Raw genomic sequence first — 13,643 nt, 5'->3', positions numbered from 1 at the left:
TAATCACTGAATGTTTCAATTTCAGTGATCAATGCTACATTTGTTGCCTTCTCAATTGATCCTTCTTATATTCTTTATGTTGTTTTTTGGCACATTCAGTTGCTGCCTGATTTCTGTCTACTTCTGGTTTGGTTTCCATTCCTGCTCGACACCGATATGCTTCTGATAAACTAATGGGTGAAGTCACTTAGATTTGTTCTCTTCATGTTTCAAAACTTTCAGTATGTTTGAATCTGATGAGGTCAGCAGATATATATGCAGTCCTACGATTGAATATATGTAATCAATTTTGAGGAGGCCCACACCTCCTTCAGAACGAGGGATATACACTGACTTTTATATAGCATGTAATAAGCGTAAAGCATTTTTCATGTTTTCCTGTCTAACTGGTCCAATATCTTTTGAGACCAGTCAAACACACTAAAACTGTAATTTAAAACAGAAAGAGTAAATTGGGTTATCCGCTTGGTCTCTGTTCCTAGATGTCAGGGCTGTTTCCAGTATTAATTTTAGTCTTTAAAATATTCTTAACTGAGATTTGTTCACATTTGTACATGCTTTACTGTCAATCCTTCATCAGTTCCCAAATACTTATACACTCCCTCCTGCTCAAGTTCCTTTATATCACACTCCTGTCCCAGACTTGCATTTTCTGGGTGCTTCAGCCTTCCTGCTTTAAATGTTGCTTTTGCGCATTTATCAAGACCAAATGACATTCGTATATCATCTGAGAAAGTTTTGACCACTTCCAGTTGTGCTTTAAGCTCCATATCTGATGAAGTGTACAGTTTTAAATTATCAACAAAAAGATGAGAAGTCTTTACACTTTGCTGTTGTCTGAGAGCCAAATTGTAACCATGACCTAATCTGTTGGGCAAGACCAAACAGCAGCAGTGACACAGAGTCACCCTGAAAAATCCCCCTATGAATTTTTATCCCTGGGATAATAATTTGTTGTTTATCACGGCTTAGCTACAAAGTGGTTTGTAACTGTTTCATGGTCACTGTAATGTAACTGATCAATGTAGGGCGTATTTTATACATCTGTAAGCATTTCTTTAATTATGAATGTGGGCGCTGTCAGATGCTTTTTTGAAATCTATCCATGCCATACTTAGATTCTTCCCCTTTTCCAATTTTCTATTATGACTTTATTTAATAACAAATGCTCCTTAGTCCCATATGGCTTTCTTTTGTTACTTCTTTGTTCTACTGCTGTGATTGTGTTTTCTTCTAAATGACTATAAACTCTGATGGCATCAATTCCAGCATATACTTTATACATTCTCGGAAGGCAAGTTATTGGTCTACAGTTTTTAGATAGCTTGCAGGTTCACTCTTGAGGAGGAATATCATTTTTTCCAATGTTAACCAAGTTGACATCTGTTCAGGGTGTGCATATAAATAGTTCTTACTCATTGCTAAACCTTCATGGAAAGATGTTAATACTTTTAGCCAGAACTTAGGTATTGTATCTGGGCTTAAGACTTTTCCAGTTAAGGGCTTTTCTTAATTTTGTTTCAATTTCTATGGCCATTAGTTCATCCCATTTCATGTCATGTACATTTTAGCGGGTCCACTTTATGCACTCGAAACACGAAAAACCCGAATCCAAACAGCATGACACATAACGAACCGCGAATATGTCGAACATACTAAAGCGTGAAATTTAAAACCTCGAACCCTCATAGTCGGCCAACCCACCACCCGCAATACACTACCTACCCAAACACAATAAAAAAACACATACATACACTAACCAAAACCCTACTTCTAAACCTAAATTAAAGCACCAAAACCCTACTGCTAATCCTACACTAAACTCCATTTACACAACTATCTATGCACTATCTTTAACCCCTCCCTAACCCTAAGGTCCATAACTACTGCACACTTCCCCTACGGAGCTATATCCAAACAAGCTAACTATTCCACACACATACACTTAACAAAACCCTACACTAACCTTACATACACTACCTACCTATGCACTTACCTTAACCCCTCCCTAACCCTAAGGTCCGTAACTATCGCACAGTTACTTTACGGAGCTATACCACAGACGGGCCAACTAAGCGAATTCGATATTTCCACTTTTGCGGTTTCGTTCTTTTGACGTATTCGCAGTTCACTCTTTACGTGTTGCGCTATTTGCATTTGAGTTTTTCAGCTTTCGGGCGCGTATAGTAGACCCTATTTGAACTTCTTACTGTTTCTTTTACTTTTTCTAGCCATTCAGCATATTTGTTATGTTCCACAGGGTCTTCACAGATATTTCTCCAAAATGTGTCTTTCTTTTTTGGTGGTGTTTTTTTTTTCTTTTGGTTTGTCTCCCAATTCTCTATAAAGCTTTTCTGGATCATCAATGAATTTCTTATTTTGTACTTCTCCTTTATACTTATTTGCATATCTTGTAAGTTTTTCTGCCTGGGCTGATATCTTTAGTTTATTATTTGCATCAGTGCACAGTAGGTCCTGGTCTATTCTAATTCTGAGGATTGCTTTTACCATGTCTATTTTTCTAAGAATTTTTTTGATATGTTCCTTCTGCTATACTTTTCTAACAGAGACACTTCTTGTCTTAACTGCTTTACAGTTTTCTGTATTCGATACTTCCATGATGGCACTTGATTTCTTCCGTTCCATTCCCTTATTCCCCTGTATTTAAAGGGTAAGACTTTAATAATTTTGCTGTATGGTAATACATTCTATTTACTTTTGTTATATCATGGGAATTTCTGTTAACAGTCTTGATTACGGGGGGGGGGTTTATTCCCTGCATAATTTGTATAAAACTGTGTTTTGCTGTAACTCATTGCTTTTTAAAACATTGTTATGGGTCTACCTGCACTGTATAGAACGCATCAGTTGCTCTGTTTCAGTCTAGCCTTCTAGCAAACACAATCCCCCCGAACAAGATAAGACATAAAAGGTTTGTTGGTGATGCTCATTGATTCATACAATTTAGGAGTTGGACTGCATGACTTTCAGGGTCTTGGTAAATCTACACACTTACATTTACTATATTATAAAGGATTCCATGTATTAGAAAATAGTTATCTTTTAAGAACGTTTTATTTACAAGAACTTAGGAGTTGGACTGTATAATTTTCAGGGTTTCGGGAAATCTACACAATTAAATTTGCCAGATTATAAAGGCTTACATGTATTAGAAAATAGTTGTCTTTTAAGGACATTTTATTTACAAAAACTATCACATTCTACTCAGCAGTAACTTTTACTTTTGTGTAATATGTAACTCACACTGGTTACTAGCTGCATCCATTATTGTTTATATAAAGCATAAACAACCTGACCATACTGACAAAAGGCAGCATTCAAACCTAATTTTAAAAATAACGTAATGTGTAATTTATATAGTTATTCAACATATGAGAAGCATCTGTCTTTAAAACTTTAAATGTGTTTCAAGGCAGTGTTGCCTTTGTTTTTGCTTTTTCTTCTATTTTTCTGAAACCGCTTTGGCATCTTTAGAGACAGGCAATGCTTAAGGTTTCATTGTTAAAATCAGTACAAAGCTGCAGCGGAAATTCAGGAAGAATAATCAGGCTCTGCTTATTAGATACACTTAAAGCTGGATGCCAGATTAGAAATTTAAATTATCTGGAAATTATACTTTGTTCCAACTGAGATGTTATTTTTGCAGCATGCATTATAGTTTCAGATTTTCAAGACTCATAACAGCTGGTTATCTACCCTGAATGTCCTCCATGAACTTGAAGCACTCAAAAATTAACAGTATATATATCCCTGCAAGATCTGTGCGGTCAGGAAATCAAGGATCATCCGTTTTTAAATGTATAATCCATATGGTTGCCTACCAAAGACCCACCCCCACACACACATACACATGTATACCGAACTCTGATTCAAATAGCAGTACTGCATAAAGTAGTTTAACTCTCAAGATCAATATACTCAAACTGGTAACATCTAATATACAGTATTACACAAAATGCTTCTGTGTATGTATACTTTACAGAAAGTGACCTGCTCTACAGTTGGATGTGAGACTGTTATGCTAATCATGGCCTTGAGCCAAATGCTTGGCTTGGTGCCAAGCAATAAAAACAATATTATGCAATATACTCTTTTTCCAGCATTTGCCATCAGTAGCTGGATCTCAAAACATTGTTCCTACAGTTCTTGTTTGGGATCCACATGGTATTAATGGATATAAATAGCATTTTCACCCAATGAAACTTGCAGCCATATGACTCCGGAGTACACATATATGCTGCTTAGGAATATAGAGTTCTTTGATATGACATATAGTTTGCTTCCACTTAAATGAGCTAACTCAGCCTTGCTAACATCACTGTACTGCCCCCATCCTTTCCTTTAATTATCTTTTGGACCATTGTTATTACACGCTCTTAAAAGCCACTCAAAAAGGCCATAGCCTGCTTTTTACAATCAGTCAATACCCTAGGCAAGTTTCTGGCACCTGAGTTCCTAAATCAAAAGCTTCTCATAGCCAAAGCAACATTATACAAGATCAAACAGCACGCACAACATTCTGACACACAACAAGATCAGAGAGCACACAAAAAGGGGGTTCTTTCACATTACATACTGTACAATATGCCACATCTTTGTTAACATAACTCTACACCTCATGTTTTATTCTCTCTCTCTCTCTATATATATATAAATGTGGAATTTATTTACAAAAGTATGGTATATTAGATATAGACATACCCAAGAACATGCTTTATATACAACATTGCAGCTGCTTTGTAGTGGTATTCAAATGTCAGTATGGGGCTTTAGCTAATGTTTCCCATGCACAGCATTAAATAATTAATTAATGTCTTACTTTATTGGCACAATGTTACACTGGTCAGTATTTTAGCAAGCTGTCATGCCATCCTTTTACTTCCCATCCACATATTATCTTTTAAAATTATCTCATCATTGTTGATGAAAATCTTACACATAAAAAAAATTATTTTCATGGACCTGCCAAAAAAAATCAGTTCCTACATGACTTTGACAAGTGTAAGCCATAGGCCAAAGTAGTTTTTTTCTGGTCATTCTACCTTACTAACACTCCACTTTTCTGAAAACTATACTTAGGATAACTTCAAATTCAATTTCATATGTGTATGTACTTATGCAATTGTAGAGATTTCATAACAGCTGGGATTACAGCAAACCAAAATTAGTTCCAGCTTTGCTGTCAAGAATCACCAGGTGCACTTATTACGAAAAAATGCAAATGCTGATATGCAAATGTTTAGATCAGCAGTATGAACATACACACTACGGTCAGCATGGGGTGTCTTTTAGACAGAGACTGAAAAAATAAATTGCCTTTCTGTAACTAATTGTTAAGAAAAACTACTCAGACTGAAATATAAATCATAGATCCTATAACCGACTGCTTGAGGAAAACTACCATTCACGGTAAGACAATGCTTATGTTTAACTTGTATACCTTTTCTCTCTGATTCTACTTAGTACCTGGTACATGTCTTACACAATTCTAGGGAAGTGGCATAAATATTTTAACCCATTATACTGGAACAGCAGAATTCACAGGAAGTCTGATGCCATGATCATGGATGGGATTAAAGTTTTATCATAAAAGACAAGAAAAGGAATCCAAGGTATGAAGGATATATTTCACAAACAGTTCTGGTGATACACCAAACCCTAGTACTGAAAGTTCTGATTTGTCAGTAAACATGGGCCCTTGTATGTTTTTTTTTTTATTTATTTGAATGTTAGAGTGCATAAGGGGAAATTGCTTCACTGACTGAATATAAACCACTGAATTAGTTCCAAGAACAATAATAAAACTAAATGTATAATGTGGATATCTTTCCAGATAAGGGTGTGTGTGTGGGGGGGGGGGGGGTTGAGCTACTTGTAAACTATTTTAACATGTATTAAACCAGCAGGATAGGATTTCAAGACTTCTTTCCACAGCCAATGAAAAAGTTGTCTACTTTGGTTAACTTGGTCACATGATACAGCACCCTTTTACCAACACTGTATACTCCAGCATACATGGGGATGCAAACACTCCTCTTAATTAGACATATTTACAGAAATCCTCCTTCCCCTAATCTGCACCTAGAAATGATCCTATTTTCACAAAGCAACCTAGCACAAAACCCTTCATATGTGTTATCATAGACTGAGAACTGATGCCTTAATAAAGGTCTGCAATCCAATGCAATGCATGTTTGATACCTGTCCAGTTTTATGGTGTAATTCTATCCTTTACCATGAGTCGCAAGGAATGGCAGTCAAAATGACAGAATGTCAAAGGTTGCTGTGCTGTCACTGAAATAACTGCTTTACAGCTGAGACCACCCACTTACTGTCATTCTGAAACACAGGGAGCAGTGCTAACATTTATAAAGAGAGACTGTGATCCAACACATCATGTTGGAAAGTGTGGTGTGAGTTACTGTTTTATGCAGTACACTTCTTGGAAACTGATGTGCCTTCTGGCACACTGATTCTGTGGCATGCATTATAGGTATATTCAAGTATTACCAATACCCAACAGTTAAATGCATATAAATGCAGGAAAGGGGAGAAAATATTTACTATCATGGCATTCTTTCAATTTCAATTTAAAAATAGAAAACACTTGATATAACATGTATTCCATTTATAGGTAAAATGTGCCATCAAGTTACTTCAGACTCATCAATCTGAAACAAGAGAAGGATTATGTGTGTGCAAGTGAGGCATGGTAAGGGGATGAGGCTACAGCTGCAAAGCCCAAGAGGGGCAAGTGTAAGAATAAACAACCTCCATCTGCTCCTAAAGGAAATCTACAACGTTGTTGACACTGCAGTAATTTAAGTAAGCTATTCCAACAAGAGGAGGGCTCTTCCTTTAGTAGCCAGTGTTGCCCATCCATCTCCTGCACCCATCCTCTGGTAGCAATTCACGTGCACCGCTCCCCTCCCACGTAGGATACTCTGTGTACAGTGAGGGCATAGGTTTATGAAGCAATTCCTTTAACAGATTATAATTATCCTATCCTTCAGCGAAACACTATCTTAAATGCACTGTTTGCTCCAACACTTGATCACAGACGCCCGCTCCACCTGCTGCCAGCCCAAGTGAACAACTTCCACGGTTCCAAATAAACTTAAGTCCAGAGAAAAGATCTCAGACTCTCATAATGACAGATGAGTTGGCGTTGTTCCCCCTGCGCACATAATTATTTTCGGTTATCTCCATCATCCCTGACTGCTCCCAAACCTCAGTCCAATATTCCCTGGCAAAGTGCGATCGCAGTGCTGTGAAGGGGTGCTGCCTTGGCACTTACCGCCATCTCCGTAGGTCTCCACCCCGTAGCCGTCCTGCAGCCCATTGCTCCAGGTGCCCTCGTACCTGGCCGGAGTGCTAATGCTCTGTCTCACCCCATAACGCCCCTTGAAGCCATGACTCCACTCGCCCCGATATATCCACTTGCCCTTCGCCTCCACGCCGAGACCATGCCGTTTACCCTGCGCCCAGTATCCCTGATACGTGTTGCCACTGGGCCAGGTATAGACGCCCACTACCTCGAATCCATGAGACCAGGAGCCCGAATACTCCCCCTGACCCTTGGGTCCAGTACAGATACCGTGCCCGTGGGCTTTGCCGTCCTCCCAACCGCCACAGTAAGTGCCGCCATCGTCAAAATCGAACCGTCCGCCCGTCATTCAGGAAAAAAAGGAACGTGGAAAAAAAAGACCCGCAACTGCAGGACGGGAACCCCCCCAAGCGAGTCCGTGTCAGTCCAAAGTGTAATGTAAGCGAGTGCGAAGCAGACTCAAACGAGAAGGAGCTCCTCAGCCAGCGGTACGATCTTCTGCACCAGCTTGTGCAGCTACTCCTCCTCCACGCGCAGGTTCTACCAGTGAAGAGAGAGAACCACTTGGGGAGGTGGCACTGAGTGGCCGAGAGTGTGCCTCTGGGTGACGTTTGATTACGGCTCCGCCTACTCACCTTTCTTTTTTTCAGCTGTTTTCTTCTTTTGATTTTATTAAGTCGGACTTTTATCGGAAAGGGAACGTGATGTGGTGTAGCAGACACCATGAAAGATAAACGTATACTATGAGTATTAAGTTGGGCAGAAAGACGTCCTGTGTTTTGCTTCCCTTCCAGTCACCAGAACGGATTCCTTTAAAAGAGTACTCGCGAAGTATCTTTACGAGATTCGACATTAAACAAGTACCTTATGTGTTCATTAACTTGGTCCCAGACAAGAGAGCTTTTTGGCAGTCCTTGATTTCGTACCCCATTTAGGATTACCACCTGTTCCTCTCTGAGAGGGGCAGTCCCACTTTGGGCTGCTGTGTCCTGCGAAAAAATCTAAAAAATGGCAAATGCCCTGAGATTTTAAGACAAAATATACGTCTTACGTTTTCTTTAGTAGTTGCATAAAACAGTTATTTTGTATGTGGAACACTTAAATAGTATATGAAATAGCATAAGCAACTGAAATGCTACAAAAATAAGCTTTTATTTTGGCCAAAAAGTGAAGTTCTGTCATTTGCGCTGGCCGTGGGAATGTTTTGTCCTGCAAAATATCACATTTCTACTAAAAGAAATGTCCCACTTTGGGCATTTGAAAAAGTGGCAAACCTATCCGGACTTCAGTTAGCAGCCCTTTCCCCAGCACACATAAACGCACTTTACAGGTATGCACTGGCAGCACAATCCTCCCCACACTTGTTCAGTGTATTTTTATTATATAATAACTGGGTTCTAACCTAGAATAATTGGTTTGGGCTGTAGAGAGGATGTTTACAATACTTATTTATAGTTACTTGCATTTTTTTTTTTGCAAAAACAGAAAATTAAAACAATATAATTATCTTTGCTTCCTTCAAGCAATGCTTGGAATTCACAGAAGACACTGACTGCTTTAACTTAAAAAGAACAATTTGTTTTAAAATTTTGAAAAGGATATGCATTACATTTCCCACCATGTAAAGGAGTCATCTACCAAGAGACAATGTCAGGATTTTGGAAATTGTACACCATCTTCCAGAATGTAGCCCTTTTCCTCTATGAGTGTTACTCCCTCAGCACCATCCACTGGATGGTACTGGGCAACATACATTACTATTACTACTACAGTAAAAACAAAAGAAATAAAAAAGAAATAAAGACCAATAAACCATGAACAACGACAATTAAAAATTAGCACACTTGATTGCACAAATAAAGTTAAAATTTTGTTATAGTATACATGAAATATACCTTGCTACACCCACGTGTACCCAGGACCTTTTAAAGCCAAATACAATACAAACTGTCACTGTAAAATGCCCATAAAATTTACATTCAGTATCTGTGCATAAAATCATTTCTGTCACTCTTGTTATATTCTTAGTACATATATAAAAAAGACGAATAGCTCTCTGCTGTCCATGATTTTGTAGAATGGCCCTGTGTTGCCTCATAGTTTTGCCAGTTGCTCATAAAATTTTTAATTTTTTTGGTAAATCACTGAGAATTATAGTCAGTCAATAATGCCAAACATCAGTGTCATACATTTTATTTTAAAGAAGCATAGAGTGATGAAAAACCTATTATTCTATCAACTTCTTAAGTAAATTATGATTATATCAAATACATCCCAGTTTATGGTACTTTGTCTCCCATTATTTATAGCTTTTTCCATGGTGATTGAGCAAATAAGTTGAAAGCTATGCTCACAGGACTTCTTTCTTAGCACAACTTTCTTGGAATTATAATTATACCCTTATTTTCATCCTGCACATAAGATTGATATTTCTTGACATTCTTTCCTTAAGGATTTAAAGCTGAAGTTGGCTTGGCCATAGTGTCATGGTCAGTAAGTACAATATTTTTTTGGTTGTGACATGTTTCTTGTGATGTTAAATCACTTTTCTAGAAACACGAGCATACACGCACACACACGCACACACACACACACACACACACACACACACACACACACACACTCGCATGCAATTGTGTGCATATAAATGAGCATATGATTTTATTTCAGATATAATGTCAGCTTTATATGGAAATTTTCTGGAACTACATTGCTTTCCCCACATTAAGCAAATGTTATTTACCCATACCTTGCAGAAGCTGAACATAATGCATTTTGGCACCCTGCACATTCCATTAGCAACATAGGTTCATGGGGTCCCCTCCAATCCACATAGCAGCAGTTCAGAAATAGTTTGATATTTTCTAATAAAATGTTCTGCAAAGCACATTTCATAAACTACATTTATGTCACGCTATGTGATACCAAGGTAAAGCAGCAGGTGAATGTCTGCAAAAACAAAATGTGTGCATGTTTGTTGTGAACCATATTTAAAGGGCATTTTCAGACTGTCATATTCTGAAAGATGAAAAACACCAGGCATTTTGTGCATCTATAAGATAAGCATTGTAATTCAGAAAGCCAAAATATACAAATATTTCTTTCACAAAAATGAAACAATCAATAGTTTCAGCTTCTTTTGAACAAAGACTGTTCTTATAAAATAACTTCCTTCTGCAAGGATACACTTCCTTTGTCTGTGAAAGAGCAACATAAATTGTCTACAAATAAAAGTTGTGGTGCTTTGTTTATTTTTATGGGAAGTATTTCAAGTTTCACGCACAGCCTCCACTCACAGAAAATCTGACCACATCTTCACTAGGTAACTTCTACTGTCTGACTGTGAGCAATGGAAATAAAATGTACCTTTACTAATGTGTTTAAGTTTGTTTTTTGTACTCCTGCTGCCCTTGACACTCCAGATACACAGCAGTTAATTGTGGCCACGTTACTGGAAACACTGCTGATATTTTGTTGTAGTCACTTGAAATCAAGTCTCCCTTTAATAGTGGATTTTAACTTGTTTACACACACACACACACACACACACACACACACACACACACACACACACACCCACACCCACACACACACACACACACACAAATTATCAAGTGACTGTCATTCCCAACTACTTTCAGAAATAGATTAATTCCCAACACACCAGTTACAGCTTTGTAACTGGGCACTTCTCAGCTGTCTGACAGTGACCAGGTTAAATAAATTCTGCTCATAGTAATGTATTCCAAATGATATTCTTTCTCTACTGACCACACACACACACACACACACACACACACACACACACACACACACACACACACACACACACACACAGAGCACTTCTAACTGGGTATACCTTAATAGCTGACAGTAATCAAATGAAAGAAAATCTGCCATTTGTAATTTACTCAACATGTTTTTTACGCACATCCCCAACTCATGATCTTTTAACTTGATCAGTTGCCTTTACATGCAGACTGATTTTCCTGCTCCTGGATTACCACTCACTTACTGTGAGCACTGATGTTTCATGGGCTCAGCTCAATAATGAAATGAAATGCAGTTTATACCCAAAATAACAAAGTCATCTTCTTTTATACCCACACAACCTTATACTCATAGCCCACCATAGTTCATGAGCACATTTGCATTGGTGGTCCATTGTAAACATTTCTTGCTGTTGCATAAATATGCAAAACCTCATCTGTCTCTGTTATTTTGTCTCTGGCCTGCTCTCTGTCTACTTTTGCACTGTATTGCAACTGTGTATCCACAATGCCATCAAACACCCTCACATCCCATGTAGTGACTGATTGCTAAATAATGTAATGCTTATTCTGTGGACTGGAGCATGCCACTGGGAGTCTTCTGGGGAAAGGAGGGAGGACTGCTTCAGTACTGTCATGAATCACTGCTTGCTTAATGTTTTAATTAGCAGCACGTAGTCATATATATCAAGTTTGGGTGACCAGAACTCCATAGGTGAAGGTAGTAGCATCATGGACTGACAGTACAGGTGGATGGTTTATCAGGAAGATTCAGCACCAACTTGGCACTCACCTTAGTAGTGTCAGCATCTGAAAACTCTACAGGCTTGGAGACAGAAGCAGACATGCTCAGTAGCTACTTCTGCAGCTAAACCATTGGATAACTTGCTTACTGCAGACACTACATTTTACTAGTAGTCAGTAGGAAGTCACAGTGACCAGTGAGGGAAAGAGAATTCCACAGCAGGTTGTTGCAGAAAATAAATATGTGTGTGTGCGTGTGTGTGTGTGTGTGTGTGTGTGTGTGTGTGTGTGTGTGTGTGTGTGTGTGTGTAGGTATATATATATATATATATATATATATATATATATATATATATATAAATGAATATATGTTGTCCATTTCTTGTTTAAAGCTAACTTATATATATTTAATAATGAAAATGAAAAGATTTGCGCTAGGGCACCACGTTCCAAAAATCACAAAAAACAATAATATAAGTCCCATAAACAGGAACATGGAGGCTTGATAAATTGAGCGTACACTTCACTAGTGCTAAAACAACACCACTTCGTACCAATGAACGTGAATCCAGACGAAAAAAGCAAAATATACCACAGGAGGAAGAGTCCACACAACTCCAGAGTGCCAGGAACGTTCTTTATTCACATGCAGTAAGCGCTTTCACCAAAAACGGCTCCGTTTTTGGTGAAAGCGCTTACTGCATATGAATAAAGAACGTTCCTGGCACTCTGGAGTTGTGTGTGGACTTCTCCTCTATATTTTGCTTTTTCGCCTGGATTCACGCTCATTGGCAATGCGGTGTTGTTTTAGCACTAGTGAAGTGTACGCTCAATTTATCAAGCCTCCATGTTCCTATATATATTTAATACTTAATTCGGGGAAAAGCTCTAAATTGTGGTATACATGACCTATGTTTGGCTACACTACAGAAATGGGACACATATTTTGCTTGTTACAGAAGATGAGCATTACCTGATGGAGAGAGTTGGGAATTACTAACTCTGCTTTTACCATGACAGGTGCAAACATGAAGTTGCACTAAGGCTTGTGAAAAAGATTTAGAATGTATATTTACTACCAGCAGCCAATTCTATTTTTTCTTAACTCCATGACACCCATGCTAGCCATGATCATCTCCATGACACCCATGCTAGCCATGGTCCTCTCCATGACACCCATGCTAGCCATGATAATCTCCATGACACCCATGCTAGCCATGATCCTCTCCATAACACCCATGCTAGCCATGATCATCTCCATGACACCCATGCTAGCCATGATCATCTCCATGACACCCATGCTAGCCATGGTCCTCTCCATGACACCTATGCTAGCCATGATAATCTCCATGACACCCATGCTAGCCATGATCCTCTCCATAACACCCATGCTAGCCATGATCATCTCCATGACACCCATGTCAGCCATGATCATCTCCATGACACCCATGCCAGCCATGATCATCTCCATGACACCCATGCTAGCCATGATCATCAGTAGTTAGTGAATAACTTGTGTATTCCTCTTGTGGGGCTCTGTAAACAGAAAAAATGCACCACTTGTAATGCAAACTTGAAGACAGCATTTCGGTCTTCAGTAGTAGGACTAGCTTCAAAATGTGCTGATACAGCTAGTATTTTTTTCCTCAGTCAAACCTAGCATTCAGTGTATGTGATGACTTCAGGACACAAAGTACAGTTGTGCATTAACTGAACAGCAGATGTACGACTAGTAGGATCATTGCTACAGGACTCACTTATCTGTACCACACATATGTACG

At 38.5% G+C, this 13,643-nt stretch overlaps 1 protein-coding gene across 4 annotated transcripts in view; it reads right to left on the bottom strand.

The window, feature by feature from the left end:
• JPH1 (junctophilin 1) overlaps positions 1-7,880 on the bottom strand; it is a 780,529-nt gene extending 772,649 nt beyond the window's left edge. For all 4 annotated transcript variants that reach the window (XM_044067217.1, XM_044067215.1, XM_044067213.1 and 1 more), the window contains exon 1: positions 7,319-7,880. In XM_044067217.1, coding sequence (XP_043923152.1) covers positions 7,319-7,697 — 379 coding nt within the window. In that variant the 5' untranslated portion in view covers positions 7,698-7,880. The remainder of the gene's footprint in view (positions 1-7,318) is intronic.
• Between the last annotated feature and the right edge of the window lie 5,763 nt (positions 7,881-13,643).

The sequence above is a fragment of the Protopterus annectens genome, chromosome 3.part1 (genome assembly GCF_019279795.1).
Source record: "Protopterus annectens isolate FY-2018-M chromosome 3.part1, PAN1.0, whole genome shotgun sequence".
In the NCBI taxonomy this organism is placed as follows: Eukaryota; Metazoa; Chordata; order Ceratodontiformes; family Protopteridae; genus Protopterus; species Protopterus annectens.
The sequence above is the reverse complement of the archived record's forward strand: the minus strand, read 5'-3'. Positions and strand labels throughout refer to the sequence as shown.